Raw genomic sequence first — 16,395 nt, forward strand, 5'->3', positions numbered from 1 at the left:
TTGGAGCTTGAAATTTTAAAAAAATCAATGTTAAAAATTGTCTTTCCATGTGATTAGGAAAAATAAAGTATATTTATTTAAAAAAATTCACTTTTTCATTGCCTTAGATCTCAGTGTTCTTTCTACTCTTTCACATTACCTATCGACAAATGGAAGTTTCTAACCCCTGAAGCACAAGCAGGGCTCTCCCCTCTCACAGGAGACTGGAGCCAAGCTGTTACAAAGAAGACTACTTCCAGCCATGTGCCTATAGAATGACAAACCAACCACTGGGGATCCCTGGAAAAAAATTGATTGCTTTGGGGCAGGTGTGTGCAGATCAGTGACTAAGCAAAAATGATCATTTGACTTGGCTTCTGGGCTCCATGGTGCAGCTCCACAAATCTTTGCCCTAAAGATTCCAGGGAGAAAGTAAATGATTTCCCCTGAGTCATTCCACCACTGTTTTGTTTGTTAGTTTTTGCCTAAGTCTCCTGTTTATTATTGAATTAGGCTCCTGTTGGGCTAATCTTTTGTTCCAGGTCTGAACTGACAAATGAATACAAGGAACTAGATGGAAGGCTGGGAACATTTGTGGCCCAAAGTGTGGAAATAATTTGCTATTTGTAGAAGAAACAGAAAGTGACTCTTTTGTACTTGTTGGAAGAGGAAACACCCAAGAATGAACTTTCCACCTGTGGCCTGAGGCCACCATAGTGCTCATAAATTAGAGTGACAGCTCACAAATGGAAAATCAATTAACCAAGTTGTTGGTTTTTTTTTGGAGCATCTATGATCTGCCTTATACTATATAGGTTGGGTGTGAGACAAAAATAAGAGACAGTAATTTGGTTGATTCCCAAAAGGCTGGATTCTGAAACAGAGGACTTGGGTTCAAATCCTGGCTCTGTTACTTATTACCTGTATGACCTTGGGCAAGTCACTTAACCACCCTGTGCCTCCATTTCCTCATCTATAAAATGAGGGGATTGGACTAGATTAGCCTCCGAAGTGCCTTCTAGCTCTAAATTTAGGATTCAATGAAGTCCATTTCTCTGGACCTCAGTTTTTCATCTGTGAAAAGAAGGGTTGGACCTTTCACCTCTCAGTTTGTAATCCTTTGATCCTGAGGAGTCAAACAAATAATAGGTCTCCGAGCACAATGAGAGCTGTGTAGCCTGGATTCCTGAGAAGGTGCTGCCGAGGGGCTCCCAACTAGGAGGTAAGTCAGAGTCCCCATTGGCTCCTCAGTCTGGGCAGCGAATGGCTCTGGGGATGTACAACGGAATGACCCAGGTTTCCAAGTCTCTTCCTCCTTGGGTGGCCTGCTGACTCCACAGAGGGACTGGGTGGGATGGGACCTTCTCTGCCCCAGAATCATGGTGACTTAGTTTGCACCCTTAGAAGTGTCCTACATGTTACTGTTCCTCACGCCCCTCATCTAATCAGTTACTAAGTCCTGTGGAGCCCATTTTCACAACATCCCTCTCCCTCCACTGAAAGCCACCACCCCAGTTCAGGCCCTTTTCGCCTCTCACCTGAATTACTGCCGTACCCTTCCAGCTGACCTCCTTCCTTCCAGTCTCTCCCCTTTTCAGTCTATCCTCAGTGAAACTGTCAAAACTACCTTCCCAAAGCTCGGGTATGACTTGGTAACTGCCTTGCTCCAGAATCGTCAATGGCTGTCTCTTCCCTCTGGGCTCCGATACAAACTCAGACTGGCATTTACAGGCCTTCCTCGTCTGGCTCCACCGTCCCCTTCCAGATCTACTCCATCTAACTCCGCTTCATTCGTTCTTTGCTGCTGCCAAATGGCCTAGTTGTGTTACCCACTCCCTGCCTTGCTGCCCGGTGTGCCCTCCCTCCTTGCCGCTGCCCTTCAGGGCTGGACACAGGGAACAAAAGCTGTCCTGGTAATGTGGGGGTCAGAGTAAGGAAGACCCTGAAAGTCAAACTGAGTTTAAATTCGATGTGAGAGGAAGGGTGTGACAATTTTCCTCATTGTTTCTTCTCGCTCTCCTCAAATTACATTGTATTTACTGATCAGCGTACAACACTGGGGCGCAGTCAGGAAGACCCGAGTTCCAATCCAGCCTCAGATGCTTACTAGCCGTGTGACCCTGGCCAAGTCGTTTAACCCGTTTGCCTCAGTTTCCTCAACTGCAAAATGGGGATAAGAACAGCGCCACTTTTTGGGTTGTGGTGAGGACTGAATGAGAATGCTTGTGATGTGCTTAGCGCACAGCCATCACCGTACAGAGTGCTGTACACATGTTAGCTATTGTTACTATTGTTATTAATAACTAATAATAGTAAGACAATTTGTAAACATTGCATTTCTCCAGTAGAACGTAAGGGATCATTTTCTCTCGTGTCTTTGTCTGTCTTGCACTTAGCGCAGTGTTTGGACCTAGGATTCACTGGTTTAGGTAACTCCCTGCTGAGGAAATTCCCTCTACTAATACAGGTAACACTTTCTTTTCAGTGCACGGGTTGAGTGTTGCCCAAGGCACTGAGAGGTATATGAGTCAGGCAGGTCTGGCAGTCTCTGAGGCCCAGCTCTCTATCCACTGTACTACACTGCCCCTCTTCGTGACGGTTGAGTTGAATTAACAACAACCAGTTAGCGGTGGAGCTGGCATTAAAACTCAGGTCTCCTGACTCCTGGTCCACTCTTCTCCGTACTGGATCGTAGTACCAGACACCTACTTTAGAAAGGCCTCATTCCTTTGTCCCCAGTGGATGAACTCTCAATAAATAATCCTGACACTCAGACTCTTCTTTTCCCTCCCTAAAATAGTCATACTGTCATAGGCTACAGAGCTGGAAGGGACCTTCTCCCTCATTTTAAACCCAAGACCCAGTAACTTTGTCAAGGTCACACAGGCCCAGGCAGAGATGTCTGATTGCAAATCCAGAGTGCTTTCCACTCCCCCACAGCTGGCTCCCTCTGTCTAATGTTATTTCTAACACCATCCTCCAGCTAACGGATCCTGCCTTAGGTTAAGGCAGATGGGGAGGCAGGGAGGAGACCCTGGATGTCCACAGCCTCCTCTAGCAGGTTGCGGGCTCCACGCTTGCCTCAGAGCACCAACATGAAGCTGTATGGTCGGTAGGTGGCACCCACACCCTTAAACTGAATCGAGTTTTCTCTCCAGTTTCCTTTCTGGGATAGATTGGAAAAGAGTAAGTCCTGCTGGGCTTCGGGGTGTTGCCTAGAAACATGCGGCTGGGACAGAGGGAAGAAGTGATCCAGAGCGAGGCCCCTGCAATGGGCTACTGGCCAGACGAGGCCCCAGCCCTCCTGCCCCATCCAGCCATCCCAGGCTCAACTTACTGCTTTGGTTTGTGTGGATGGAGAGGAAGGAAAAGCAAGGGGGAGGGCCACCTCTGCCTGGAATTTCCTCCATTCTCCAATCTACTTAGGAAAAGGGGAAAGATGGAGGGTCATTTTTTCTTTTCTTTTTCAAAAATAAGTTTTTAATTGATGCATTTTGTTCTTGGATATCACTATGATTTTCCTCTCAATATCCCCCCTTCCCCTCCCAGGTAGTCATCCCATATAGCAAATAATATTTTTAAAGACAAGATAAAAAGGAAGAGGGAAAACTCAGCATAACTGATTAATATATTGAAAAAAGTGAATGTTGTAAAAGTATAAAGAAAAAACATGGCTGCAAAGAAATACTGAAAAAGTCTGAAAACATGTGCAATGTGTCCCACTCGGGGACCTCCCTGCAAAGGGGTGGGGTGGGGCTGTCTCCTTTGGAGACAGGGAGGGCCACACTTGTGGTACATTGCACATGTTTTCAGACTTTTTCAGTGTCTCTTTGAAGAATAGAATAAGCATTTAAGTACCTACTATGTGTTAAGTGCTTTACAAAAAATCTGTTTACACTGTTGTGTACCTTGTGTTTATTTTCTTGGCTCTGCTTACTTCACTCTGCATTAGTTCATGTAGATCTCTCATGCTTTCCTGTATTTATCACACATCATTTCTTACAGCACAGTAATATTTCATTATATTCACATACCACAATTTATTTAGCTTTCCCAAATCGGGGGTGTGTACTTTGCTTTCAAATCTTTGCTACCACAAAATGTACCGCTATAAACATTTTGGTGTATATAAGAACTTTCTTCTTATCAATGGCTTCCTTGGTGTGTAAACCTAGTAGTGGAATCAAAGGGGGTCAAAGGATGGGGACATTTTAGTCACTTTATTTGCATAATTCCAAGTTATTTTTCAGAATGGTTACATTTATTCACAGTTCCACCCACAATGCACTTGTGTACCTATCTTCTCACAACATCTCCAGCATTGACTATTCCCATCTTTTGTCATCTCTGCTAATTTGCAGAATGTGAGGTAAAACATCAGGGTGGTTTTGCTTTGCCTTTTTCTTGTTTTTATAGAATTGGCATATTCGTTCTTATGTTTGTTAATAGTCTTCATTCTGCTTTTGAGAGCTGTTTGTTCATATCCTTTGACCACATACCTATTAGGAAATGGTTTTTGATTTTATATATGTTGATTTATATGTATATACATACACTAATTGGATAAGATTCCCCCATTTGGTCACTTCCCTTCTTATTCTAGATGCATTAATTTTGTCTGTGCAGAAATTTTTTAGTTTCATGTAATCAAAGTAATCCATTATATTTTTTGTAATTACCTCTATCCCTTGTTTGGTTAAGAATACATCTCCTACCCGTAGCTATGAGAAGTTAATAGTCTGCTTCTCTTCCCTTTATGGTGTCATCTTTAATGTTAGGTGACCATCTACATTTAGAATGTATTATGGAATATGGTAAAATGTGCTGGTCTGAGCCTAGTTTCTGCTAGTCTGCTTTCTTGTTTGAGGAGTCATTTTCTTTTTTTTCCCTTGTAAGAAAATATTTATTTTTAGTTTTCAACATGCGCTTCCATAAGATTTTGAATTTTAAATTTTCTCCCCCTACTTCTCCTTTCCCCTCCCCAAGATAGCATGCAATCTGATATAGGTTCTACTTATACATTCATATTAAACATATTTTCTCATTAGTCATGATGTATAAGAATAAGAACGAATGAGAGGAATCATGAGAAAGAAGAAACAAAACAAAAGAAAAGGAGAGCAAATATTCTGCTTTGATCTGCATTCACACTCCAAAATTCTTTCTCTGGATGTGGATGGCATTTTCCATTGTGAGTTGTTTTAGGTCCTTGCATTGCTGAGAAGAGCCAAATGTATCGAAGTCATTGCACAATGTGGCTGTAACTGTAGTGTTCTCCTAGTTCTGCTCATTTCACTCAGCATCAGTTTATAGAAGTCTTTCCAGGTTTTTCTGAAGTCTGCCTGCTCATCATTTCTTATAGAACAATAGTATTCCATTACGTTCATATACCACAACTTCTTCAGCCATTCCCCAATTGATGGACATCCCCTCAATTTCCAATTCTTGGCCAATATAAAAAGAGCTGCTATAAATATTGTCCGTGTAGGACCTTTCCCTGTTTTTATGATCTCTTTGGGGTACAGACCTAGAAATGGTATTGCTGGGTCAAAGGCTACGCACAATTTTATAGCCCTTTGGGGATAGTTCCAAAATTGCTCTCCAGAATGGCTGGATCAGTTCACAACTCCACCAACAATGCATTAGCATTCCAGTTTTCCCACGTCTTCTCCAACATTTATCATTTTCCTATTTTGTCATGTTAGCCAATCAGATAGGTGTGAGGTGGTACCTCTGAGTTGTTTTGATTTGCATTTCTCTAACCAAGAGTGATTTAGAGCATTTTTTTCATATGACTATAGATAGCTTTAATTTCTTCCTCTGAAAACTGTCTATTCATATCCTTTGACAATTTATCAATTGGGGAGTGACTTATATTCTTATAAATTCGACTCAGTTCTCTATATTTTAGAAGTAAGGCCTTTATCAGAGACACTGGCTGTAAAAATTGTTTCTCAGCTTTCTGTTTCTCTTCCAATCTTGGTTGCATTGGCTTTGTACAAAAACTTTTCAATTTAATGTAATCGAAATAATCCATTTTGCATTTCATAATGTTTTCTATCTCTTGTTTGGTCATAAATTCCCCTCTTCTCCATAGATCTCACAGGTAAACTATTCTTTGCTCTCCTAGTTTGCTTATAGTATCAGCCTTTTTATCTAAATCATGTACCCATTTTGACTTTATCTTGGTGTAGGGTGCCCAGTTTCTGCTATACTGTTTGCCAGTTTTCCCAGCAGTTTTTGTCAAATAGTGAGTTCTTACCCCAGAAGAAGGGGTCTTTGGGTTTATCAGACAGTAGATTACTATAGTCATTGACTACCTTGTCTTGTGTACCTAACCATTCACTGATCCACCATTCTATTTCTTAGCCAATACCAAGTAGTTTTGATGACTGCTGCTTTATAATACAATTTAAGATCTGGTATGGCTAGGCCACCTTCCCTGCTTTCATTAATTCCCTTGATATTCTGGACCTTTCGTTTTTCCAGACAAATTTCGTTACTGTTTTTTTCTAGCTCTATAAAATAATTTTTGGAAGTCTGATCGGTATGGTACTGAGTAAATTAATTTAGGTAGAATTGGAGGAGTCATTTTCTAAGGCCTAGCTTAAGTGTTACCTGCCTCTTCTGTGAAGCCTTGCTTGCTCACCCTAGCTTACAGTGATTTCTCCTGTGGCACTTGTCTGTATTATTTCCATGATGCTCAGCACACGCTACTTTGTATAGAAGGTATGCCCAAAAGGAGCCTGGTCAAGTTCTGACACTGAAGATATTTCTTTATAGAACAGGGGTCCTTAACCCTTTTTGTGTTCTGAAGAGGCTTGTACAGATCTCAGAATCATATTTTTAACCGCATCAAATAAAATGCATGGGATTACAAAGGAAATTAATTCTATTGAAATAAAGATATAATTTTTTTCCTCTAACCAAGTTCATGGACCTCCTGAAATCTACCCACAGATGCTTTTGGGGTCTAGGGACCCAAAGTTAAGAGCCCCTGTCATAGAAGATATAAGCATCTCTGCTGACCCAGAATTGGAGGCTTTGCTCTGACCCTCATGAGGTTTCCTAGATGGGGCGTGAATGGATTCCATGTGCTGACAGGCTCACTCCCATCACGTTAAGGGTGACTGATTGAAGCACATTTTCTTGCCTTTTTTTCAACATGGTTAATTTGGAAATATGCTTTACATGACTTCAAGTAAATGGGTGTCATATTGCTGTCCTCAGTGGGTGAAGGAGGGGCTGGAGGCAGGAAATTTGGAACTAAAAAAAAATGACTGATTGGTCTAAACCAGAGCTGTGCTCTTGGATTCAACTTCCTAAAGCTTGTCTTACCTGGCTCCAGCCTATCTTTCCAAAGTTTAGTTCACATTCCTGCCCTTTGTGAGCTCTACATTCCAGTCAAACTGGACTCCTTCATGTTCCCCATATAGGACATTTCATCTCCTCTCTCATTGCTTTTGGCCAGGCTGCTCATCATGCCTGGAGCACAGTCCTCCTACCTCCCCTCAGCCTCCTTGAGTCCCTTGCTTCCTTCAAAGCTCAGATCAAGTGTCATTTTCTAGCCTGCTTCAGGGAAATGATTTTTAATTTAATTTTCTCTGCACAAGGGTATGTTTGAAATGTCCCCCAACCAGACTGTAAATTCTTTGTTGGAAAGAACTGTTTATATAAAGTAAATCTACTTTATATCCATCCTAAATCTTGGTATGACTCTCACAGGTAAATGGGGTACAACATTGGCCGAAATGAGTTGAGTGATCAAGGGACAGTGTGCTACACCCACATTAGTGGGTGGTAGGTGGGAGCAGGCCTCAGAGCCAGGATCCCCCAGGTCAAGTTCTGCCCCTGACCTGAACTAGCCATGAGACCCTAGGAAGTCACTTGAACTCAGTGCTTTTGGCAGCTCCCTATCTTCAGAGAGCGTGATGATAGAGATGTCGATAGGCTGCTGTTGGTCCTTTGTTCTTGAAGAGCATCCTGACATCAGGAAGGTGATGCCATGACATGTAAGTGCATTGGATTTAAGTGAGGGAAGGCTGTGCAAGGTCACCAGCCTCACTTTCTCCTCCAGAGCCATCTGGGTCCAGTGGCCAGATCAGGACTGGAGGTGGCCCTTTTTCAAGCTAAGGGCTTTAACAGGGCTCAGTTTGACTGAGGCAACGCCCATTCTGCGATTAAGGCTTAATAAGAAATGAGGCAGAGAATGGTCTCTTTACCTCCTCAAAAAAAAAGTAATTGATCTGGGAGGGGAAGACCCTCTGAGTTTCTGGCCAAAACAAACTGATGGTGGAGACAGCTCACAAAGTAGGACGTTCCCTATCCCAGTGAATCGCAGAGTCTGGTCCCTATCCCTGTATTCACAACAATAATGAGTTAGCATTTACAGAGGGCTTTAAAGTTGGCAAAGTGCTTTCCCAGATATTATCTTAATTTGACCTTCCCAACAACCCTGTGGATAGGGGCTGTTATCCCCACTTTGCAGATGAGGGAGCTCAGGCAGAGGTAAGTGACTTGCTCAGGATCACACAACTAGGCAGTGCCTGAGGCAGAATGTTAACTCGGGTCCTCCAGACTGGTGCTCTGTCTGCTCGTCTCCTAGCTGCCTCGTGGTTGGTTTTGTGTGTGTGTGTATGGGGGGGTGGGTATTACTCGGAGGAAGGAAGCTCCTGCAGGTCCAGAATGGTTTCTCATTTATTTTTGTATCCCCAGTGCCTTGTGTGTCGTAAACATAGTGGGCACTTAATAAATAACCTAGATTGGATTAAATGGAAAAGCTCACCCGAATCTGTGAGAGGAGCAGGGCTCTGCAATCATTCTAAGTTCCCTGTGTCAAGTAAAGACTACCTTATGTTCAATGTGTTGTTAGCCTGCTTGCTTTTGTGGGACACGAGGGCCCTTTGCCTTTCCTGTAGTGATAATTACATGAACTATATTCTGATGTACACAGGGGAAACCCTCACAAATGGAGACATGAGCCAAAGAAGATGATCTGTGAGAATCTCTCAAGACTGAACTTGAACCCTATAAACCCAGAGGCGTGGCTCTAGAACTAAAGTTGTCTGTATAATTAAGGAGTTACCTTTTGATGTGCTTATGTCTAGCACATAGAGGTGCTCAGTAACTGATGGCTATTTGAGTCATGCTGTGTCTATGGTCCGACAGATATGGAAGAAGTACTACAGCCCTTGCTCTCAGGGAGCTTATTGTCTGGAGAGAAGGCTAATACACATAAAACAAAATGTAAGTCAGAATATTGGTGCCAAGTTGTGAGTTCAAAACTAGCAGTACTGGAATTCAGAGTGCCATGGGCTGGAGTGGTAAGCGAAGGCTTCCCAGAGGAAATGGGGATAGAACTGGGCTGGAGAAGGTGGACAGACACCATGAGCACAAACATGAGTGAAGGTTCAGGGGTGGGAATGAGTATGGCCCGTTTGTGGACCAGAAGCACCCTGGCTGGACGGATGGCCCAGCAGAACAGAGGTTATAAGGTGGGGAGCACAGGTGAGGTCAGGGTCTGATTATAGAGGAACTTGAAAGTCAGGCTGAATTTAGATTTGATGTGATAGAAAACAAAGCCATTTTTGGAGCACAGGAGGGAAATGACACGATGGTAGCATTTTAAGATCGATCAGATTGGTCAGAATAAGGCAGGCTAACCAGGCGACATTTTGTCCTAAACACTCTATTTGGATGGCTTTTGTAAATCCACAGAAGCAGGAGCCAGTAAGATGAGACTAGGAAACCACCAGTGATTCGATTTAGCAGTAGTGAGATAGAGTGCATCCAAGGGGAGTGTGGTGCACATTAAATTCTGATGTAGGAGTTTGGCTTTTATTTCACAGGGAACAGGCCAGCGGGGGAGCCCCCAACTCCACCCCTGCCCTCGGTCTTTGATCAGGGGAATACAGACCTATTTAATTGGGAGATTATTTGTTCATTCTTCTTTGTAAACTCCAAAGTGCTCAGCATTCGACCTTGCATGTGATAGGGACTCAATAAATATTTATTGGATAAATGTTTGGCACATAAGCCCACATCTTCATGGTTCTGTAGAATTCAGTCTGACCCCACTCTTAGCTGTCATTAAAAAAAACAAAACTGTGTTGACACAACAGACTTTTCCACAAATAACCAAATAAGCCTCCTTACAAAATCCATTCTCCCTAAAATAGTTTATTGATGATTAACATAAAGGAGTGTCACCTTTGGCAGCACAGTATTAACATCTGGCATTGTATTTGACCACAATTTTCTTGCCTCTATCACAGCTTTCTTTGCATTGTCATTTCTTTATATTGTTCTCTTGGCTCTGCTTTCTTTGTGGCATAGTAATAATCCATCACATTCACATACCACAATTTGTTCAGCCAGTCCCTGAATATTGGGTATATATTTGTTTTCAGCTTTTTTGTTATAACACTGCAATGAACATTTTTGTACCTGTGGGTCTCTGCTTGCTGCCAGTAATCTCCTTCAGCTATGGTCCCTGGAACGGAGTCTTTGGGCCTGAGTATGAATTATTTAGTGACTTTTCTTTCATAATCCTAATTTATTTTCCAGAACAGCTAAGCCAATTTACAGCTCTATCAGCAGTAAATTATTGTCCTGTCTCCCCACAGATCCTCCAACCGGTTTCGCCATCTTGGAGCATCTTTGCTGTCTTTATGGGTATGAGGTGACATCTCAGGATTGCTTAGGATTGCTTTAATTTGCACTTTTCTAATTAGTGGTGACGTTGAACATATTTTCAGATGGCTATAAATAGACTCGATCTTCTTAGGAAAATTGCTTCTTCCATTTCTTTTGACCCCTTGTCTTTTAGAGGATGGCTTTCAAGCAAGCATGTATCAATTTCCTATAGATTTTGGATATCACTCATATCAGTACTGAATATGATTTTTTTTCTCCAGCCATATCTTTTCTTCTGATTCTAGCCCTATTCATTTTACTCACAAAAAGTTTTTAAATTTTAATTGTCTATTTTGCCTTTTATAATATTTTCTATTCCTTGTCAGGTTATATTTTTCTTTATCCATAACTGTAAAATATATGACTTATTCTCTAATTTGTAAAAGTGACATTTATATTTAGATAATTTATTCATTTGGGATTTGTTGTGTTGCAGGGTGATAGTTGCTGATCTGAACCTCTTTTAACCAGTCTGTTTTCTGCTCTTCCCAGAAGTTCCGGTCTGATGAAGCCTCCTCTCTCAGTAGTAATCCCAGTCTCTTCAAGACTCAATTTGGTTGCCATCTCCTCCATGAGGCCCTTCCAGATCCCCCGGTTGTTAGCCCCCTCCCCCTCCATTTCTTTGTACATATATTTTTTTCTTTGTGGACATGATTCTCCCACAGAATGTAAGCTTCTTGAGGAAAGGAGGACCTGTTTGTTTTTGTATCCATTACAGCCCCTAGGCATGGTGCCTGGCATAAAGTTGGTGCTTAATAAGTGTTTCTGGAATGAAGAGTGAATGGCTCTTGAACCTGAGGCCCATGGGCATGATTTCTCACTTTTGTGTGGCCTACTCTACTTTCCCATGTTTGAATTTTAGTACCATGTAGTTTTGGTTACTGCTTTGAAGTACTGTTTTAGATTTAGTAGAACCTGGTCTTATTCCTTCCACTCCCCCCACACCCCATTATGTCTCTTGATATTCCTCCAAATGAATGATTTTGTCCAACAGTCTAACAGTAACTCTTTGGTAATCAGGTATGCAGACAGCTAGTAGCACAGCAGATAGAGCACTGGACCTGGAGACAGGAAGATCTGAGTTTAAATGTGGCCTCAGACACTTTGGAGCTGTGTAACCCTGGACAAATCATTTAACCCTGCTTGCCTCAGTTTCCCTATCTGTAAAATGAACAGGAGGAAATGGCAAACCATTCCAGTATCTCTGCCAAGAAAACCCCAAGTGTAGCCATGGAGAGTCAGGCATGGCTCAAACAACCAAACAACAATGATTTGGTGTAGTACTAAATTTGTGGGGAAACTTTGGTGATGCTATTTTTACTCTGTTGACAGGGGCCAGTCATAATCATAATCTCCTTGGGCTTCAGTTTCCTCAGCTCTATGTACCAAGAAGGGCTTGGACTAGATACCCCCCATGGGCCCTTCTATATTCACGCTCATGAGATCTGGCTTCAGCCTTCATCTTTCTGGACTGCAGGGTGCGTGCAGCCTTTTAGATGTGCCCTCATGCCCTTTTTCATCTGACGTCTGCACTTTCTCCAAGGCATAAGTGCTAGGAAGTAGCATGTGTGGAGTGGGGTCACACTGGCCCTTAGCCTCCTAGCAGAAGGAACAGAAGGTTCTTGTCTTTTTATCTTTGGCCTAACCCCCCTTTCCTCTTATCGGGCAAATTGAGGAGGGAAATCTTTTGCCTTAATGCCATGATCTTCTTCACCTGGAGTGTTGGGGGGAGGGCTAAGAGAGAGCACAGATTAGGGGCACTTTGGTTACACCAGAAAGATGACAGAATGGAAGCTCAGGACTTAGGTTTATTGAATGAGGAGACCTTCTCTGGTTTCCTCATTGATCGGAGCATTGTAAGGACTGAGAGTGTGGGGCACTTAACTTGCTCCTTGGTACTGGCCTTTGGAGCTTGGCACCCTCTTTCTCAGAAGCAGTCTCTTTCTAGTCTTGGGCTTTTAGGTTCACAGGACCCGGCCCAGCAAGTTTTCTCATTCATCTTCTGTCTCTACATCTTTGATTTGTTCCAAGAATCCCGTTCTGCCACACAGGAGGTGAAGAGGCAGGGAGGAAAGAGTGGACAGGGGGAACTATGGAAACTTAGGTGAAACCCCCACTTGCCTTGTGTCCTGTGTAGGGCTGGATGGGAGGGGCAGTCATTACCTGGCTCCCATGGTTGTTCAAACAGAAGAAGTTATAATTTCTCAGTAGGGAAGAAGCAAGAATGGACAAGGCCAGAAAATATGGTGACCTCAGGAAAAAAGAAAGGTTAGAAACTGTTCTAGTATGTCCCAGGATAGGATGCTAGAACTGGGATTTTCAAACTATTTCAAGGGAAATGCTGGTGTTACAGACTTTCCTTGTTGATCCACCAAGATCCCCACAGGACTTTATTCTCCCTTTGATAATAAGGGCTCATTGCTCACAGATGCTCATGCTGTGAGCTCTGCATTGTAACAATTGTCTTATACATTATACTTTTGGATTATACACACAAGGCCTATCTACAGAGACATCCTACATGGCCACATGGGTCGAATTAGCTGAGGTTCTGTGGAAGCTGAAGGAATCCCAATCGATCACAGAATCATAGAACTTTAGAGCCAGAATAATCTCAAAGGCAGATCTAGTCCAGCCGCCTCATCTTACAAATGAGGAAACAGAGGCCTAGGGGTGAAATGATACGTCTAAGGCAGGAGTTCTCATGGAGCCTTTGGGCAGTTGTGTGAAGCCCCTGGAGCCCTTCTCAGGATCACGTTTCTAAGTAACTGAAGGAAATGACTCATTCTAGTTAGAGGGTAGTGAAAAATCAAGATGTCATTTTTCTTTCCATCCAAGTTCAGTTACCCTCCTGAAATCTCTCTAGAGATCCCCAGGGGTTCAGAACCCCTGGGACCCAGCCATGTTACTGGTGGGGGGGCTCCCCAACCCCCTCCTTATCACACTGACACTTCTGTCAGTCAGTCACTGCCTGTTACCAGCAGGGAACTCAGGCCTGTGAGGCTTGGGTGGGGAGAAAGAAGGCAACAGGAGCACTTGTAGGATTCATTGCAAACTGTGTAATTAAAGGGATAGTTTAGAAGAGTTTAAGCCCAAGGACAGATAGGGATCCTGTTCTAGGTCTCTGTTGTGGTACAGCAGTGTTCCATAGCTCCCCAGGGGAAAATAATCAGAAATCGTGCAGCAGAGAGGAGACAGACAACACATTGTGCTCATTAAGTCGAGCATCACTGCTGACTCTTCCAGAGAAGCTTGGGAGGCAAGCCCAATGCTTTTCACTCATTGTCGGTTACAGATCGGGAGCTCGGTGGTGCCGGGTTTTTCCTCTAGGTGAACATTACTTCCTCAAGGCAAGAAAGAGAGAAAGCCAGCCTGGAGCATACAACAAACTCTTCCTCTGGTCAAACCCTTCAACAGTGACTGGGTTTCCTTCATTACCATTGGTCACAGATTCAGTGTTTTCCCCCAATATGGAGTTCTCTTAAAAAAATGAGTGAGGGGTAAAGCAAATAACTTCCTTTAAAAAATATAGTGAAGGTATAAGCAATGCAGGAAGGAAAGGGAGGATTAAATATTTCCTCTGGGGGAGATTCCTCAGTCTCTCACTGCTGCCCTCAAAACTCTAGGCCTGCTCGGAGGCCCTTCAGCCTACATCTGTCACAGTCCTGATTTCATGACATAGAGGAGGAGCCAGCAATGAAGGGTATTCTAGGGAGGAGGACAGTGAAGGAGGCAGAAAGAGAACTCCTGTGTTGATAAAGCCTTGGGAAAAGAGGAGAAAGGTGGTTGACAGGGTTCTGCCCTCTGAAGAGAACAAGCATACTTCCAGGGGCCAGGCTGGCCTTCCCCATACCCCCTCAGTCATGCTGGAGGGTGCACGAGCTGCGGGGGTGGGGTGAGGGTGGGGGGGCAGTCTGCACCCTCCAGGCGCTGCAGGTCATTATTTGGGAAAGGAAAAGTCCCAGGCAGTCTCCTGAGCACACTTCCACATGGCTCTCATGAGGCGGGTGAAGCCCATGTCCTTGGGCTTCTCCAGGCCTCTCATGAGCCGCTGCTTCATGATGGAAACAAACTCCTTGTTGCTCAGCTCCCCATTGCCTAGAGAGAGAAACACAGATGGTGTTACTGGAGGTTCCAGGAGCAGGAAATCTCAATGGCCATGGTGGGGTGGGGTTACCCAGAAACACCAAATTATTACCCTTAGTGTGACACTCGGAACCAAAGTCAAACCTCTGAGTGTTGACTCTCCCCCATCTATTTAACACTGAGCTTCATTTTCCTAATCTGTCAAGTAAGTGTGGTTGAACTAGGTAATCTCTTGGGTCCTTAAAGGGGTAATCTTCTTTGATTTTATACTTCAAAGACCTAGAATTTTGGGGCTGAAAGGGGCCTAACCCTCTTGTTGGACATGTGTGCAAACTGAAGGTCAGAGGATAAGTGACTGGCTCAGGGTATGACAGCCTGGGACAAAGCTGGTTTCCAGAGGCCTTCACAGATCAGGCTGCCTTACAAGCCCCCATCTCCCAGTCTAACCTCTAGGTCTCATCTTGGCACAGGCACAGGACTTGCTTCTGACAGCATCTGCCTAGGGAGTATCATGACTCTGAGAGCCTACTCCCAGTAGAAAGGCCAAGAGATGTGAACTCAGCAGCCAGGCACCCAGAGAGCAGTGGCTGCTCATTTATCTGTGGATATGGTGACAGTTTATCTTTCAGGACAGGGATACCAAAAGGATTCTCTAGGTGAGTTCTGGGTTTCTTGGGCAGAAAGTTCTGGACCCTTTGTTCAATAGCAGTAGTATTTTTGCTGTGGCCTATAAGTTTGGGGCTCAAACTTCAAAGTCAAGATGGCATCCTTGGTTCACGGTGTTAATCCTCTAGAATCAATCCCATCCTGGGTCAGGGTTAGACTAAGTCCAGGATCTGTGTGGGGAAGCCCTGGTACCTTTGGAAATTTGATTTGTTTTTCTGGGTCAGGGCAAGACTTCCGAGGTCCTGAATTCATTCTTGGAGTTTCAGATTCAAAGACAAATAGCATCCCAAAGGATGACTTCCCTCATGGTCTGGATTGTCCAAGATCATGAGTTCACTCTGAATAAAAATTTGGCTTTGAATTTCTCTCATTGGTCTCTATAGAACTCCTGCATTGCAAAACTGTACAGCACACAGGTCAAGAGTTCCTAGGAACTGTCAATCACTTCTGATAATGACTTCATCATGCATCTCCAATTTAATTTTGAAAAACTTCATTTGATCAAATTTTTCCCTTCCACCTCAGAAGTCAGATTTATGGTTATCATTCTATTACTAGAATTATTTTGGCTGAAAATTGTATGTTCCTCTAACAGTAAAAGATGGAGTTCTGCTGATAAATAGGTCATATCTTCCAACTATGTCTTACTCTAAAGATACTGCTGCAAACCTCACATGTCTTCCATATTATCAAATATGGTGCTACCATGCCAAGAAGTAGAGAGATATGTGTCACATTTTCCCCATTCCCTCTCCAAAAGTAAAGTCTTGGCTTAGAAGCAGACACCATGACTTCAACTCTTCTCAGCTCTCAATATAAATTCAACTAAGGCATTAAGAACACAGAAAAATTGAGCGTCTCACTAGTCAGGATCTCTGGAGGAGGCCCTGTGGTCTGAATCCTAACTATGACTCAAACAATAACTAGAGAGGTAGGTCCATGCTGAAACCAAATTAGCTGATGTTACCA

General features: G+C 43.4%; 1 protein-coding gene across 2 annotated transcripts in view; it reads right to left on the reverse strand.

Annotated features, from left to right (window-relative positions):
* Positions 1–10,138: 10,138 nt before the first annotated feature.
* The window catches only part of MICU1 (mitochondrial calcium uptake 1), a 271,707-nt gene continuing 265,450 nt past the window's right edge, over positions 10,139–16,395 (reverse strand). For both annotated transcript variants that reach the window (XM_036734251.1, XM_036734250.1), the window contains one exon: positions 10,139–14,772. In XM_036734251.1, the coding sequence (XP_036590146.1) occupies positions 14,615–14,772 (158 nt within the window). In that variant the 3' untranslated portion in view covers positions 10,139–14,614. The remainder of the gene's footprint in view (positions 14,773–16,395) is intronic.

This window comes from Trichosurus vulpecula, chromosome 8, assembly GCF_011100635.1.
Source record: "Trichosurus vulpecula isolate mTriVul1 chromosome 8, mTriVul1.pri, whole genome shotgun sequence".
NCBI classification, from domain to species: Eukaryota; Metazoa; Chordata; class Mammalia; order Diprotodontia; family Phalangeridae; genus Trichosurus; species Trichosurus vulpecula.